At 39.4% G+C, this 13,060-nt stretch overlaps 1 protein-coding gene across 9 annotated transcripts in view; it reads left to right on the top strand.

Annotated features, from left to right (window-relative positions):
* The window catches only part of PANK1 (pantothenate kinase 1), a 109,782-nt gene extending 101,491 nt beyond the window's left edge, over positions 1–8,291 (top strand). For all 9 annotated transcript variants that reach the window (XM_047702159.1, XM_047702161.1, XM_047702160.1 and 6 more), the window contains 2 exons: positions 3,484–3,609; positions 6,764–8,291. In XM_047702159.1, coding sequence (XP_047558115.1) covers positions 3,484–3,609; positions 6,764–6,823 — 186 coding nt within the window. In that variant the 3' untranslated portion in view covers positions 6,824–8,291. The remainder of the gene's footprint in view (positions 1–3,483; positions 3,610–6,763) is intronic.
* The last annotated feature ends 4,769 nt before the right edge of the window (positions 8,292–13,060 follow it).

Raw genomic sequence — 13,060 nt, 5'->3', positions numbered from 1 at the left:
CTTGGGAAAGCTACTCTTTGTCCTAGTCACATCTTGTAGAACATGAGGGGTGTATTTTGGGGAATGGAGAGGAATACACATCTTATTTTTAAGTCGGCACTAGATAATAAATGATAAGCCATTTGACCCAGGGTCCAGGTAAAATCACAACCCATATCATAACCTCTCTGACCGTCATTAATACCACCCACCTACTGAAGTGTGAGGAAAAGTTTGGTGCACCCTTGCAAATAATTGCTGGTAAGATGTTCTGCTCGCAATATTCGATATTCTCTCTGCTTTCAGCTTCTTTACAGTGTTGCCTTGTGGCATGGAGTTCAAGCAGCATTGTACAGGGCTATCAAAGCATGGAGAGCTTGCTACAGCTGAGGCCACCCAGAGCCCCAGGCACAAGAAGGGGTGGAGCTGGGGACAAGCAAAGCTTTGGGAACAGGTTTTGAAACACTGCAAAATTCCTCTGGGAAGCTAGAACTCTTTTCTCTAACCCAAGACATGTAAAGTACAACAGCTCTCACTGAGTTGTGTTAAGGAGACAAGAAAGGGGTTAGGACAGGCAACGGGTAACAGAAGGATTAAAGAATCATAGTCACCACAGCAATAGTTTTTAAAAATGTAATTTTAATAGAAGCACAGAAGACCGTCAAATCCCAAGTGTGTAGACAGCTTGGATTTTCACACACACGCCTGTATAGCCACCACTCAGTCAAGAGATAGAATATTACAGGTACTAAAGAAACCACCTCCTGGACCCTCCTGGTCGAGCATTCGGGGTTCAAACAGGGCAAGAGGTGATCTTGATGCTGGGCGGTGCCAGTCCTGCCTTGGAGCCCTGGGGTTCTGAGAGAAACATGCTCCTTTACAACATCGAGTAGAATATGTCTCTGATCTGTGGCTCAGGGTCACAGCTCTGTTAAGTCCCCATGTGAGATGGAGTTCAAATGCAAGGCCGAAATGCAAAGGAAGAATGTATCCCAGACATGTGCCTTTCAAAGTCCAGTCCCAGGACTCATATTAACAGAGAGTTTATTTTTTGACGTTAACCTTTAAAGGGAGTTTTTCCAAGTAGCCAAACAAGGCCTGACCAGTATGTGTGTTGTGGGCTGTCCTCGTGCACTCTCAAAGGTCAATGAGCCTGAACGTCCCCTGCCCCACAAAGTGGTAGATACCCTTTCCCCTGCTTTCCACAGACCTTGAGTGAGCCAGCAGGAGGCCTTTTTACAATAATTGTATTCACTTTAGGGGGAGAGTGACAGATTTTATTTTTCACTTGATTTCAATTTCAATACCATTTGTTGTTGGAGTATAGCAAAAATGGCAGTTTGAAAGTATGGCCAGTGAGAGGAATCACAGATCACCCTGGGCGAGGGCTTCACAGGCGGGCATCCCGCCCTCGCGGGCTCCCTGTGGGTGCATCTGGAAATGGCGGCCGTGTTTCCTGTGAAAGTCGAAACGCAAGCTTCAGCCATTGCTGAGGGCACTGGACTTACCAGTGTCTTGAACTCAGCTGTTTTATAGAGGGACACCACATTTACTGACTCTGCTGTGATTATCGGAATCCTGTAAAATGCTTCTCCACCAACACTGAATTTTTTATTCACATTTTTTAGTAGAAAATACAAACAGGTAATACAGAGCTCTAAAGACACCAGAAGGATGTACAGGAAAGTGGGTAACTTGTTTGTACAGATCCTGCAATGTTAGCCTTGCTCGAGGTAGCCATTGTTTTTCACTTTTGGCGTCTTACTCTCTATTGTCTGCAAGATAGCAGACACAGCCTTCCAAAGGCAGCAAACTCTATATATATCACATTCTTGCTTTTTAAACAATAATATTAGGAGATACAGTTACATGTCATACAATTCACCTTCATACTATTTTATGTGTTGCTTTGGTTGTCTATCAGCCTTTTATTATGAAAATTGGTAAACATACATAAAGGTGCAGAATGGCATAAAGAACCTCCTTATAGCCATTACCAACTCAATAGTTAGCAAAACTGTGCCACACATGCTTTATCTGTTTTCTTCTTCCTTCTCCCTCTGTTTCTCTCTCCTCCTCCTCCTCCTCTTCCTCTCTCTTTTACAACATAATTTGAAAGCAAATCCAGAGGTTATATCAGTCTACCTTATGTACTTCAATATGTACTTCTAGAAACATTACCTCATGCTTTTTTACATGATAATATATGTGAGTGTTAATATCTTCCTTACTTTGATGTTATTTTTAAAAAAGAATTCTCCTCTGGTTTCCTCTAGTCTGTCTGTCTTTTTATTCTCTCTCTCTTTCTTTCTTTCTTTCTCCCCCCTCGCCCTCACAGTCATATTCATATATTTGACCCACCTGGAATTTATTTGAAATAAGGAATGTTCATCAGCTTTTATTGCTATTCTATTCCCTCTGGCTATTGCCATTCTATTCCTTCTGGCTCATTACCAGAGTAATGCAGGACTGGGGCTTTGAGCAAGTCCTACTCTGGACTCACTTTTTTTAGGGGAAAAGAGAGAACTCCTAAATTTAATTAAATTCGTCTTTAATCTGAGTTATTTACTCTGAATCTTTCTTGTCACAGTTCAGTCTGGGCGGTTTGTAGCTACTCTTCTTATTTGTGGAAACTTATTAAAACCACCTCCCACCCCTCTTCCCATAAAAGATATTCACAGTAGTTAATGAGCTCATCAATTTACACTGTCAAAACTTGAGACAGTTAAAACGCTATAATCCTAGATCCCGATGACTCTGGATAGACTGTACAGAATAGAATGCCATCTTCTGGGACTCTCTTCCCTATGACATAAGTGACCGTAGCAACTGGCTCTGTGAGTGGGTGGCTGGTGACAGCCCCTGCATGGTAGACAGGATGAGTTCAGTGTTAAGTGTGTATGCAGAATGCAAGTCCATATCCATGTCAACAAAAGTATAGATGTATTTTTCATTATGATATTTCAACCCACACGTTGACCAAACAGGATGGTCCACCATATATCCCAAGGATAGAGACTGGGAACTGTTTCTTTTTGTATTCTGATATTTGGCATAGAGCAAATTGAGCAAACTGATTAGATGAATAACCCATGCCATGGCCATTTTATTTATGGGTTGGTAATAATAATATTTTATAGTTGAAACTTTGGGGGAATTGAAAGGAATGCAAAGGCAAATTTAGCTGAACTTGAACTCCAGTTACAGTTTTATATTATGTGTGTTAGTAGCTGCATTTCATATCAGGCCTAAGTTAGTCTGATGTAACACCTGCAAATAAGCCCAGTAGAAGCCTCTAGCTTGCCCAACCAGAATCTCACCCTTTTGTTCAAGTGGGATGCACTATGAAGTTTGTTTGACTTCATACTGGAAATGCTGAAATAATTTCACTTAACAAGTTGACTCTGCAAAGTCCTGGGAATACAGTGAAGTATGGAACATTGAGTCTTTACTAAATGCTATTTTTATACCATTATTTAGTTGTTCTTTAATTTTTTTTTCCAGAATATTGACAGAGTTGTGTTTGTTGGGAACTTTCTCAGAATCAATATGGTCTCCATGAAGCTGCTAGCGTATGCAATGGATTTTTGGTCCAAAGGACAGCTAAAAGCTCTGTTTTTGGAACATGAGGTAGGTCAAGTCTTCATGGACTTAGTTTTCCTACGTGGACTATATTTGGCGTCATCTAACTTTCGAGTGAGTCCCTCAGTTTTAAAATTGGTCAAGTAGAAAGAGTTGCCATTTAAACTTTGCATTTATACAAAAGATAAAGAAAAACTATATAGAAAATGGAAGCTTTCTTCTCCAGCAATTAGGACTGGTAGCTGGTTAATTAAAAAAAAAATCAGCTGAAATGGGTAATCATTAAAAAACTCTCTACTTGGGATGCCTGGGTGGCTCAGTTGGTTAGGCTGCTGCCTTCGGCTCGGGTCATGATCCTGGGGTCCTGGGATCGAGTCCCGCATCGGGCTCCTTGCTCAGTAGGGAGCCTGCTTCTCTCTCTGCCTCTGCCTGCCACTCTGCCTGCTTGTGTTCTCCCACGCTTGTGCGCTCGCTCTCTCTCTCTCTCTCTCTCTGACAAATAAATAAATAAAATCTTAAAAAAAAAAATTTATTGTAAAAAAAAACTCTCTACTTTAACCATTTTATTTTAACATAAAACATATAAATGTTCATTCACTCACCAATTTCTTTGATGTAGGACTAAGGCTTATTTTTGACCAGGGGTTCTGCTATTACCCTTTTTTTCAAAATTCACAACTATTACATGCCTCCTTTGATTTCTGATTTATTTCTTTAAAATGGATCAAGAAGTTAAAGATACCTATGAAGCACTGTGGTTACATAATCCTAGATTTTCCCCTTAACATTTCATTGGTGGTATCCACCTAAGTAAAGAGTAATGGTTTGTGACCGCCTTTTTCGATTTTTTTTCTGAGAATTTAACTGGATTTTCAAAGAAGTGACTGATTTATTTTGTACTCTTTTTACAGGTTTAGGTGGTATATAATTAACTTAGATTATGACATTAACGTAAAACTGTCATAAACAAATCTGAGGATAAACACAGCTGACTCTTGGTAAGCAGACGAGTCCACTGGTGAGAACAGAAGTGCTACCGCTGCTAAGAGCAGCCTGGTGGCCCAGAGAGCTGGTGTCCTTAGACATTAGCAGTCTCTCTGCAGAGGATATGGACATCAGTTACTTGAGAGAGCCCCTTCTATCGAGTTTCTAACAATCCTATAAATCAGGTTTCCAAGAGTAAGTGAGGACCTTCCTCTCTTTTCCCTACCTCCTCTGCCACCTTCTTTAAAATCAGTACTGTAGAGAGCAATTGTTTGATTATCATGGGATGGAGGGGGAGGGTTGGTATGTAATCCCTGGTGTTTACTATAGTAGAAAAAACTGTGAGAGAACAAATATCACAAACTTGTAATGAATAACTACTCTGGCATTTTTCTCATCTTCAAACCAAATTATTTATCTGAAAAGCTGCCCATGTATTTTTAAGTTACTTAGATTTTCCTAAGCCCGTATTTTGTTTTCTTAAAGCAGATAAAACAGTAGGAACTTAAATACTAAAGAGTTAAGGCCCAGTGATAGAACTTAATACTTAAACATAATACTAAAGAAAGCCTGATTTTTTTTTTTTTTTTTTTTGAGCAGGCTTAGAGCCTGGAGTGATAGAACTTTTGGGGGGTGAGGGGACTGGAGTCCCAGAATTTTCAACCTCTCCCCCAACCAGAGCACCTCCCTTTTTATCTACTTATTTATCATTTCCACATAAGATTTTGTTTGAAAAAGGAAAAAGCACCTCAGCTTTAAAGAAGCAATTAAAATGAAAAAAGAAAACCACTGTTCCAGTTCAACTAGAGTTGCCATATTTAGTGATTTAAAAAAACAGGACACAGTTATTTTATCTGGCATTTATCTATATTTTATCTGGCAACCCCAAGTCCAGATTCTCTTCAACTAAGGCAGAAAACAAACTCAGGGAGCCATCAGGAATTAAAAGCCATCCACAGGGTCACATGGGGAGTTAGTTGGTGCTAAAATAGGGAGTGAGATACCACATTTTGGGGAAACTCACTTCTGTAGGTGAAAACAGTCACATTAGCTCATACAAACCTAGTCACTGCGGACCGTGGCTTGACTTCGCGTATAACTCAGTCTTTATGGCCAATGAAAGTGGAGCATTTTCATAGCCCCTTGTAAAGATCTCTCAGAAGAGGCTCTGCGTTCTTAAATTCACTCTGCCGTAGGCAGGCCTTCCCAGAGGATACCTCGGACAGAGAACTTTTGGAAGGCGCTGGGGCAGCGGTTTTCCTGCCCTGCCATAGGAGTCCTCACTCCCGTTGTCTCAGTCATTCAACTAACAGGATGGAGAAGTCGTCAGCTAAGCAGATAAGACAGTATCTCTTGACTGACAAGGAGTCCTTAGACAATGACTCTACGTTTCCATCTTTGTTTTAGCCTTTGTAACGTGGGGTGATAATATTTGTCTCATAAGGTTATTGCGCAGATTAAATAAGTAAATTCATGTAAAGTGCTTAGAACAGTTGTTAGGATCTAATGAGGCCTCAATACATGTTAGTTGGCGGCAGCCAAAGCAGAGATCCTGTCACATAACTGCTGGTCCTGGCACACCACCATCCAATTGGGTTGGTGACCCCTTGAGTCAGGCAACAGGAGTGGAGTCTCAGACTTTTCAGAAACCAAGTTCTCCAAAAAAATTTTATTTTTCAGTTCCTTTCACTTCCACAGAAACATGGGCTCTTATTTTACAGATGAGCATAGGGAGGCTCTGGTTGATTAAGTTGCCTTTCCAAGCTCTGCTGAGGGGTGCTTAAGAGTTCTCACCGGTGACATACAACTTTGAAGTCCGACGGATTTGGGCTTGAGCCCTGGCACAAGTGTGTGACCCGGAAAGGGAAATTCACTTTATTACCTTCCATTTCTCATCAGCAAAATGGGAGTCATAGTATGAATTTTGCCCTGGCACAGGTTAAAATGCAGTCATCGTAATTCTAACAACAGCAGCCCTCGTGTAGTCCGACGAGGTGCCAGGTGTTTCCCTTAGCGCTTTATTTACATCGGTTAACGTAGTTAAGATAGAAAAACAGGAGTATCTAATAAATATTACGACTATTATTCTAGGGTGCATGGTCGAGTTCAGGTTTTAAGCTTTTCTTACTTAGGGGGCAGCATTCCTAGAAGTATTCGACACGTAGGCATTTGGCTGTTCAGAGATCATCGCGGGCACATTTTCGCATTGCTCTTATAGGGTTATTTTGGAGCTGTTGGGGCGCTGCTGGAACTGTTCAAGATGACTGATGACCAGTAGTGATGACCGGCGGGTGGATGAGCCTTCTGGGAGAACAGAGAACTCAGAGCTGCTGCTCTCAGAGGAGGGAGATGCCGCTGTGGGACGGAAGCCAAGCCATTACGGCCGACGAACCTGCTGGATTTGTAAATAATTTAAAATCCTTCTAGCTGATCTTTTACTCTTGGGTTTTGAGCTGATGATTCAAAATGGGGAATACAAGAGTTTTTTCTGTATACGGTATTTTTAAAAAACAAAAAACAAAAAACATTTGTGCAGCGAGGCCAAACCTAAGAATTTTATGCATTAACCTTGAAAAGTTGAATGATGTATAAGAAGGACCCGAAATGTAAGTGCTGTTTATTTTTCTTCTGGGGTTTACTGATCAGTGTGGTAATTTTAACTTCATTTAGTAATGACTCTAGGAGATTCTACCTTTACTTATATTCTTCATGACGTTTCATGATCTGCTGTTGGTTTCAAATGAAACTACAAATCTGGCATGTTTTACTGTGAACACGATTTTGTTTGTTTGTTTATATACCTTTTCTTGTCTTTTTTTTTTTTCCTGTTGGAATGTCTTATGGAGAAAGAAAGTCCTTCCCCCTGTTTCTGTCCTCAAATGACTTCCTCTCCTCCTCAATACCTTTCTCTAACCCAGTTGTTTGTATCAATCAAGGTGCTGACCAACTCCATATGAAGTTAAGCACGAGATCGAAAGCTCTCAAAAGTGCCCTTGATGAGAAAACTCTGAAAGTGTTCACGAATTTTATGAGTCAGGCAAAAGTTGAAAATGACACGCAATTTTGTCTTAACCCTTATGAATATGCAACGTTTTGTTGGATTTATTTTCTGTTAGGTCAATATTAAATTGAAATGTTTCTCTGATGAAATGTCCTCGCTCACGCCCAGCCTATGAGTGGCAGCAAATCCTTATGCAGGACTTTGAAACTTCCCAGCTAAAGTCTCCCAGTAGATTAACTGTTCACATTGGGAGATGGGGGAGAAGTCACAGGTTGAGGTGTCAGGTAGTAATACCTATTTGTTTTGTACACGTATGTACATAGGAGCTTTGTAACAAGGCATCTTAAATAATAACATTTTTTCATTTGAAATATTTCAAACTGAAAACTGTATTTCAATCCCAGTTTCTAATATTTAAAAAAAAAATCATGATACTGATCTATCGATACATATTTTTTTTTCTTTTTCGAAAGATGTTATTGGAACTGATGGGTAACTTTCAAATGAGAGTCTTGTACAAATACTGAAACGCATGAGGTCTAATGATTTAGAACTGAGTAATCTTTTGAATTGAGCATATTGTTGAAAGGGATTTTTGAAGGCAGTGCAATTCCTCCATGATGAATCTTTCCTTTTCTGCCTCCTGAGCACCATCTTTAATTGCCATATCTTCAAGTCCTGAAGAACTTGATGTTAATTGAAGTTCTCACTTGTCTGGTTGAAATAAAGCCTGTTTCTGTTGTGATGTTTTTAGTGTATATGTTATTTTCATTTCTTAATCTTCATGTCCATATTATCTGCTTCTGTACCATAAAATGAATGTGTTGTATTTTTGCTACACTACATTTCATAATTTGAGGCTTTCACATAAGGGTGTCTTCAGTTGAAGCTGTAACTCTATGCAGAGATTTTTTTTTTCAATAGCTTTATTGTTCTTATATAACTGACTCATTGCCAATATGTCATTACTATATTTGGTAATTCAAAAAAATTTTCAAAATTTGGTCATCACAAATACATTTTATTAACTTCCACCTGGCTTAAGAAAATTCAACCAGCTAAGATGTTCTTGAAAAAAGATAAGTGTAAAAATGTACAGATGATCTACATTAGTGCCTTTTTTGACTGTTCCCTTCTATCAGTCCTACTCTCCTCTGTCAGGGAATAGTAGACCTTGGATATGGTTCTGCAAAAGGAATCAGGGCAAGTTAATGTAATTATATAATATTTTAATTATCTGGAACCACTTGATCTTTCATTGCAAATGTGTAAGACATTGGTTTAGCTGAGAAAATCAATTCTTCCACTACACAAATATCAGTAAATGTTGGCTACATACAGCCAGCCTTTTTTTTTTTTGTAATGAGAAACGTGTAGCCTGAGGAATTTTACATTCGCTTGAATCATAGGCTCAACATTAAGAAAGAACTTGACGAGACTAAAGAATTTTTATATTGCACTGTGTGAATTCAAGATGGACAGGTAGTCCAGAGTATGGTTTTTAATTGTGAGACAGTTTCAGTATGGCTCTTGCTCAGTCCTTGCCTAGCTGTGTGGAAAACACGCTAACCCTCTCTCTAAACCTTAGCTTCCTTATTCGTAAAACAGGACAAACAGTTTTCGTCTCCATAGTTAAAGAGCCTAGCACAAAGGCTGTTAAACAGTAAATGGTAGCTACTGGAAAAGAAAAACAGATGTTTTAAACTAACATGTGAAATCAGTGGTATCTACCCTTCTAGAATGTAGGGAACCTATTTCAACACATACAGATCTCGCTGTGCCAGTACCTGTCCACAGCTCTGAGTGCACAATTCCAAAATTCCAAACTCTTAAAATGTATCCTGATAGTCACTTGACGGAAAAAGCTGACTTGAGTATTATTTATCAAACTCTGTAGGACTCTTAGCATGTTTTGGTGCAAAGCTTCTAATGTGTTTGATTACGGGGTACTGCCCCAGGCTCTAGTGAGGGCTCTACTATGGAGTGGACAGTTCTAAATTTTGAAAGACATCTGGTCCCAAGAATTTTAGATAAAGGGAATTGTGGAGGTATGGTTGTATTCTACAGTTTAGGTAGTATATGTGGGTTCAGAGTCCCTTTGTTGGGAACTCTTGTTACAGGTAATTTGTGCTTGCCATCATCTGGTCATACAAGGAATAAGAAGTTCCTTTGTGCCAGGAAGGAGCTGAGGAATTTCCAAGAGGAATTGGCAGTAACCCCTGCCATTCAGCAAGGAAGACAGATCTCAAACCAGTTCACGTTGTAAAATATCACAGGTATCATTCGTTCATTCACCAATATGTACAGCAGTGAACAAAACAAAGACCCATCCTCACAGAGCTTACATTCTAGAAGGAAGACATATAATCACTAAGTAGATAATGCTAGATCAGTACTACAAGGAGAAAATGAGGTAAGGTAAGGGCTGGAAAGGAGATAGTTGTATTTACAAAGTGGAAGGGAAGAGATTCTTCTTTGGTAGAGTGGTTAAAGACAACTTCTCCTACAAGGGGAGATGTTCGAGCAGTCAGATGAAGTTGGGAACATACCGTATAAATACCTGGGAGATCATTTTTTACTCCTGGCAAATGAGAATGAAGGTTTTGAAGAACTGCAAGGATTCCATTGTAGGCCACTGTGGGCCAACCCCAATATGAGGGCTGTACGTGAGAGTAGAAGCTGCTCCTGAAGGAGGAATTGGTCACTTCTCCTGGAAGAGAGGGCTCGAGAAGTTTCCATGGAGTCTTAACCAATGAGTAGAGACCACTGAGTGGGCCTGGAGAGGAGGGCTTCAAAAGCAGAGAGAGCAGGGTGAGAGGGGCATTGAGAGATGAAACAGTGGTCAGATTATTCAGGGAATTAGAAGCTATTTGCTTCTGTTGGAGCCTTGGTTAGGGAGAGAGAAACCAGATACTGGGAGAGAGGAAACCAGCCAGATTATGGAAGGACTCATATTCCATGCTAAAGATTCTGGTGTTTTCTGTAGTCAGTGCAGAGCCATCAAAGAAAGGGTTTCAGGTAAAGTGAAACTAGAATTAATCTGGCTTCAAAGTGATAATAGAACAAAATGTCCTACTGAGGTAAACGAGTAAACCAGTTATTGTGCTTTTGAATACATAACACCATTTTTATTATCATGTTTACTTTAGTTCTTCTATTGTGCCCAGCCTCATGCAGTAGCTGCTTAGTGAACCACATTTCTCTGTAACTAAGAGGGTTATATAAGGTCTTGAGAATTTTCCCACAGGACCAAGGCTGCCAATAGCTACAACCCTGCTATGATTCTGTTTAGTGACTAGGGAGATTTCAACATCTGTGATTACCATTAACTCTATTCCTTGCAAGAATTGTTTGGAGAGAAGGCTCTTTTTCTCCCAGTGATCAGATGACCCCAAATATGTGAGGAAAATTGAATTAACCCACATTTTCTACTGGGTCTACCAGATGCTCGTGATCCACTCTTCATGGATTTAATTTTGACTGAATGCCTGTGATCTGGGAGGCACTGACTGGGTAACTTTCTGGAGACATTCAGTTGTAGGACACCAAGGTCTTCTTTCATCAGGCTTCCATTCTCATGAGGGAGGTAGACTTTAAGCATTCGAGCCAACAAATAAACAGGAAAATAGCGGTTAGTGGTCATTGCCATGAAGGGAAGAAAAACAGGATGATGTGGCAGAGAGGAAGGCAAAGGACTTCCTTGGTAAGCTGGGCATGAGATACAAATATGAAATCATGGCCTCAGCATTTGAGGAATGACCCTCAGGTGTTTCTTGCTTTCATTTATTACTACCTCCTCAATGAAAATGAAAGATGTTATTGGGAAACAGTTTGAGAGCTAATTCACTTTATTTTACATAGAATATTTAATTTAGTTCCCATATGAATTTAAAACCATATGTTACATGAAACAATAGATTAATAATGCCTTCTTTGTACTACTCACTCATTTTATGAAACAATATTATTTAGGCTGTTCCCTTGAATCTTTATTGTCATTGCCTTTGTCATGGCCAGAGTCATTTCATGGTTTCCAGAGCACACCAAGTCTGACACACAGCACTTTTTGAATCTACTTATGATATTGACGCTAGACCTTTTTTTTTTTTTTAACCAAGCCAGAAGCACCTATTCTCACAATGACCTCACTTACTTGTTTCTATTTTCCAAAAGGTGTTATATTGGTGATGCCACAGTGTAACCATTTATGTAGTGCCTTTTATGGTGAACTTTAAAAGGTTAGTTTATAAGTATTCATCACTTGCAATACAAAAATAAAAGAAAATTTGTATTAAAACTCTTTGCCTCTTTTTATGCTCACTCCATCAGGTAAACACCAAACATTCCAAATTGGAATTAATTGAGGTGATTTCAGTTAATGTTGTCACCAAATAATTCTCAACCAGTCTACAGATAGAATTCATCTTCTTACATTTAAGTATTTTTTTTAATTTTAGTAAGTTTTATATGCATATAATCTAAAAAGTTTAAAAGTTCCAGAAGACTATGAAAAGACTGCAGTACCCATGTTTTCTTTTTTCTTTTTTTCCCCTCTTTCTCTTTATACTTTATTCATGACAAATGGTGCTTTCTCGGGTGTAAAAGCAAAGCCAAGGGCAGGAAAAGGGTATACTTGGACATGTCAGACCACCAAGGTTGTAGCTAAGACTCATAGCCACAGAGACTGTCCTGGTTGGAGGATTTTGGAGAGGGGTATGCTCAGCATTCCAACCAATGATGCCTGGTTGTATTTTTGATCAGAAACTCATTTTTCAACATTGGCTGCTGGTCTGTCTTGTTTTAGTTCACCATTCTAACCACAGCAGCTTCCCAGAGAAAGGGTAGGGTGATAAAGGGAAAGATTTGAGTAGCTGTACGTCTAAAAATTTCTAAAAATATTTTTATTCTATGCTCATACTCAATTGATAGTTCTGCAAAATAAAGAATTTTGGGTTAGATATTTTCCTTCAGGATTTTTGAAGGCATAGCCCTATTATTGCCAAGCGTCCAGCATTGCTGTGAGAAACACTGATATCATTTCGGCTCCTGATCTTCCTATGTGACTATTTTTCCTCTCTTTTCTAGAAGCTTTTAGGAATTTTTCAACTTCTGGTTTCAACCCTAACATGTAAAGAGCTTACAATTCATCACTCCCATCCTTATAAGAAAAAAGCTGGGGTACCTGGGTGGCTCAGTTGGCTAAGTGTCTGCCTTTGGCTCAGGTTGTGTTTCTGTGGTCCTGGGGTCAAGCCCTGCATCGGACTCCCTGCTCAGCGGAGAGCCTGCTTCTCCTTCTCTGCCCCTCCTCCCTGCTCATGGCTCTCTCTCTTTCTCTGACAAATAAATTAATAAAATCTTAAAAAAAAAAAAAAGGAAAGAAACTAAACAAACTGAAAATCAATAACTTTTCTTGGACCTATCAGAGAATCAAGGACATAGAGCAAACTGTCACATTGAAATTTGAAGAGACAAGAAATAACAGAAAATCAAAGCTGAAATCAATTTACCTACCAC

This window comes from Lutra lutra, chromosome 14, assembly GCF_902655055.1.
Source record: "Lutra lutra chromosome 14, mLutLut1.2, whole genome shotgun sequence".
NCBI lineage: Eukaryota > Metazoa > Chordata > Mammalia > Carnivora > Mustelidae > Lutra > Lutra lutra.
The sequence above is the reverse complement of the archived record's forward strand: the minus strand, read 5'-3'. Positions and strand labels throughout refer to the sequence as shown.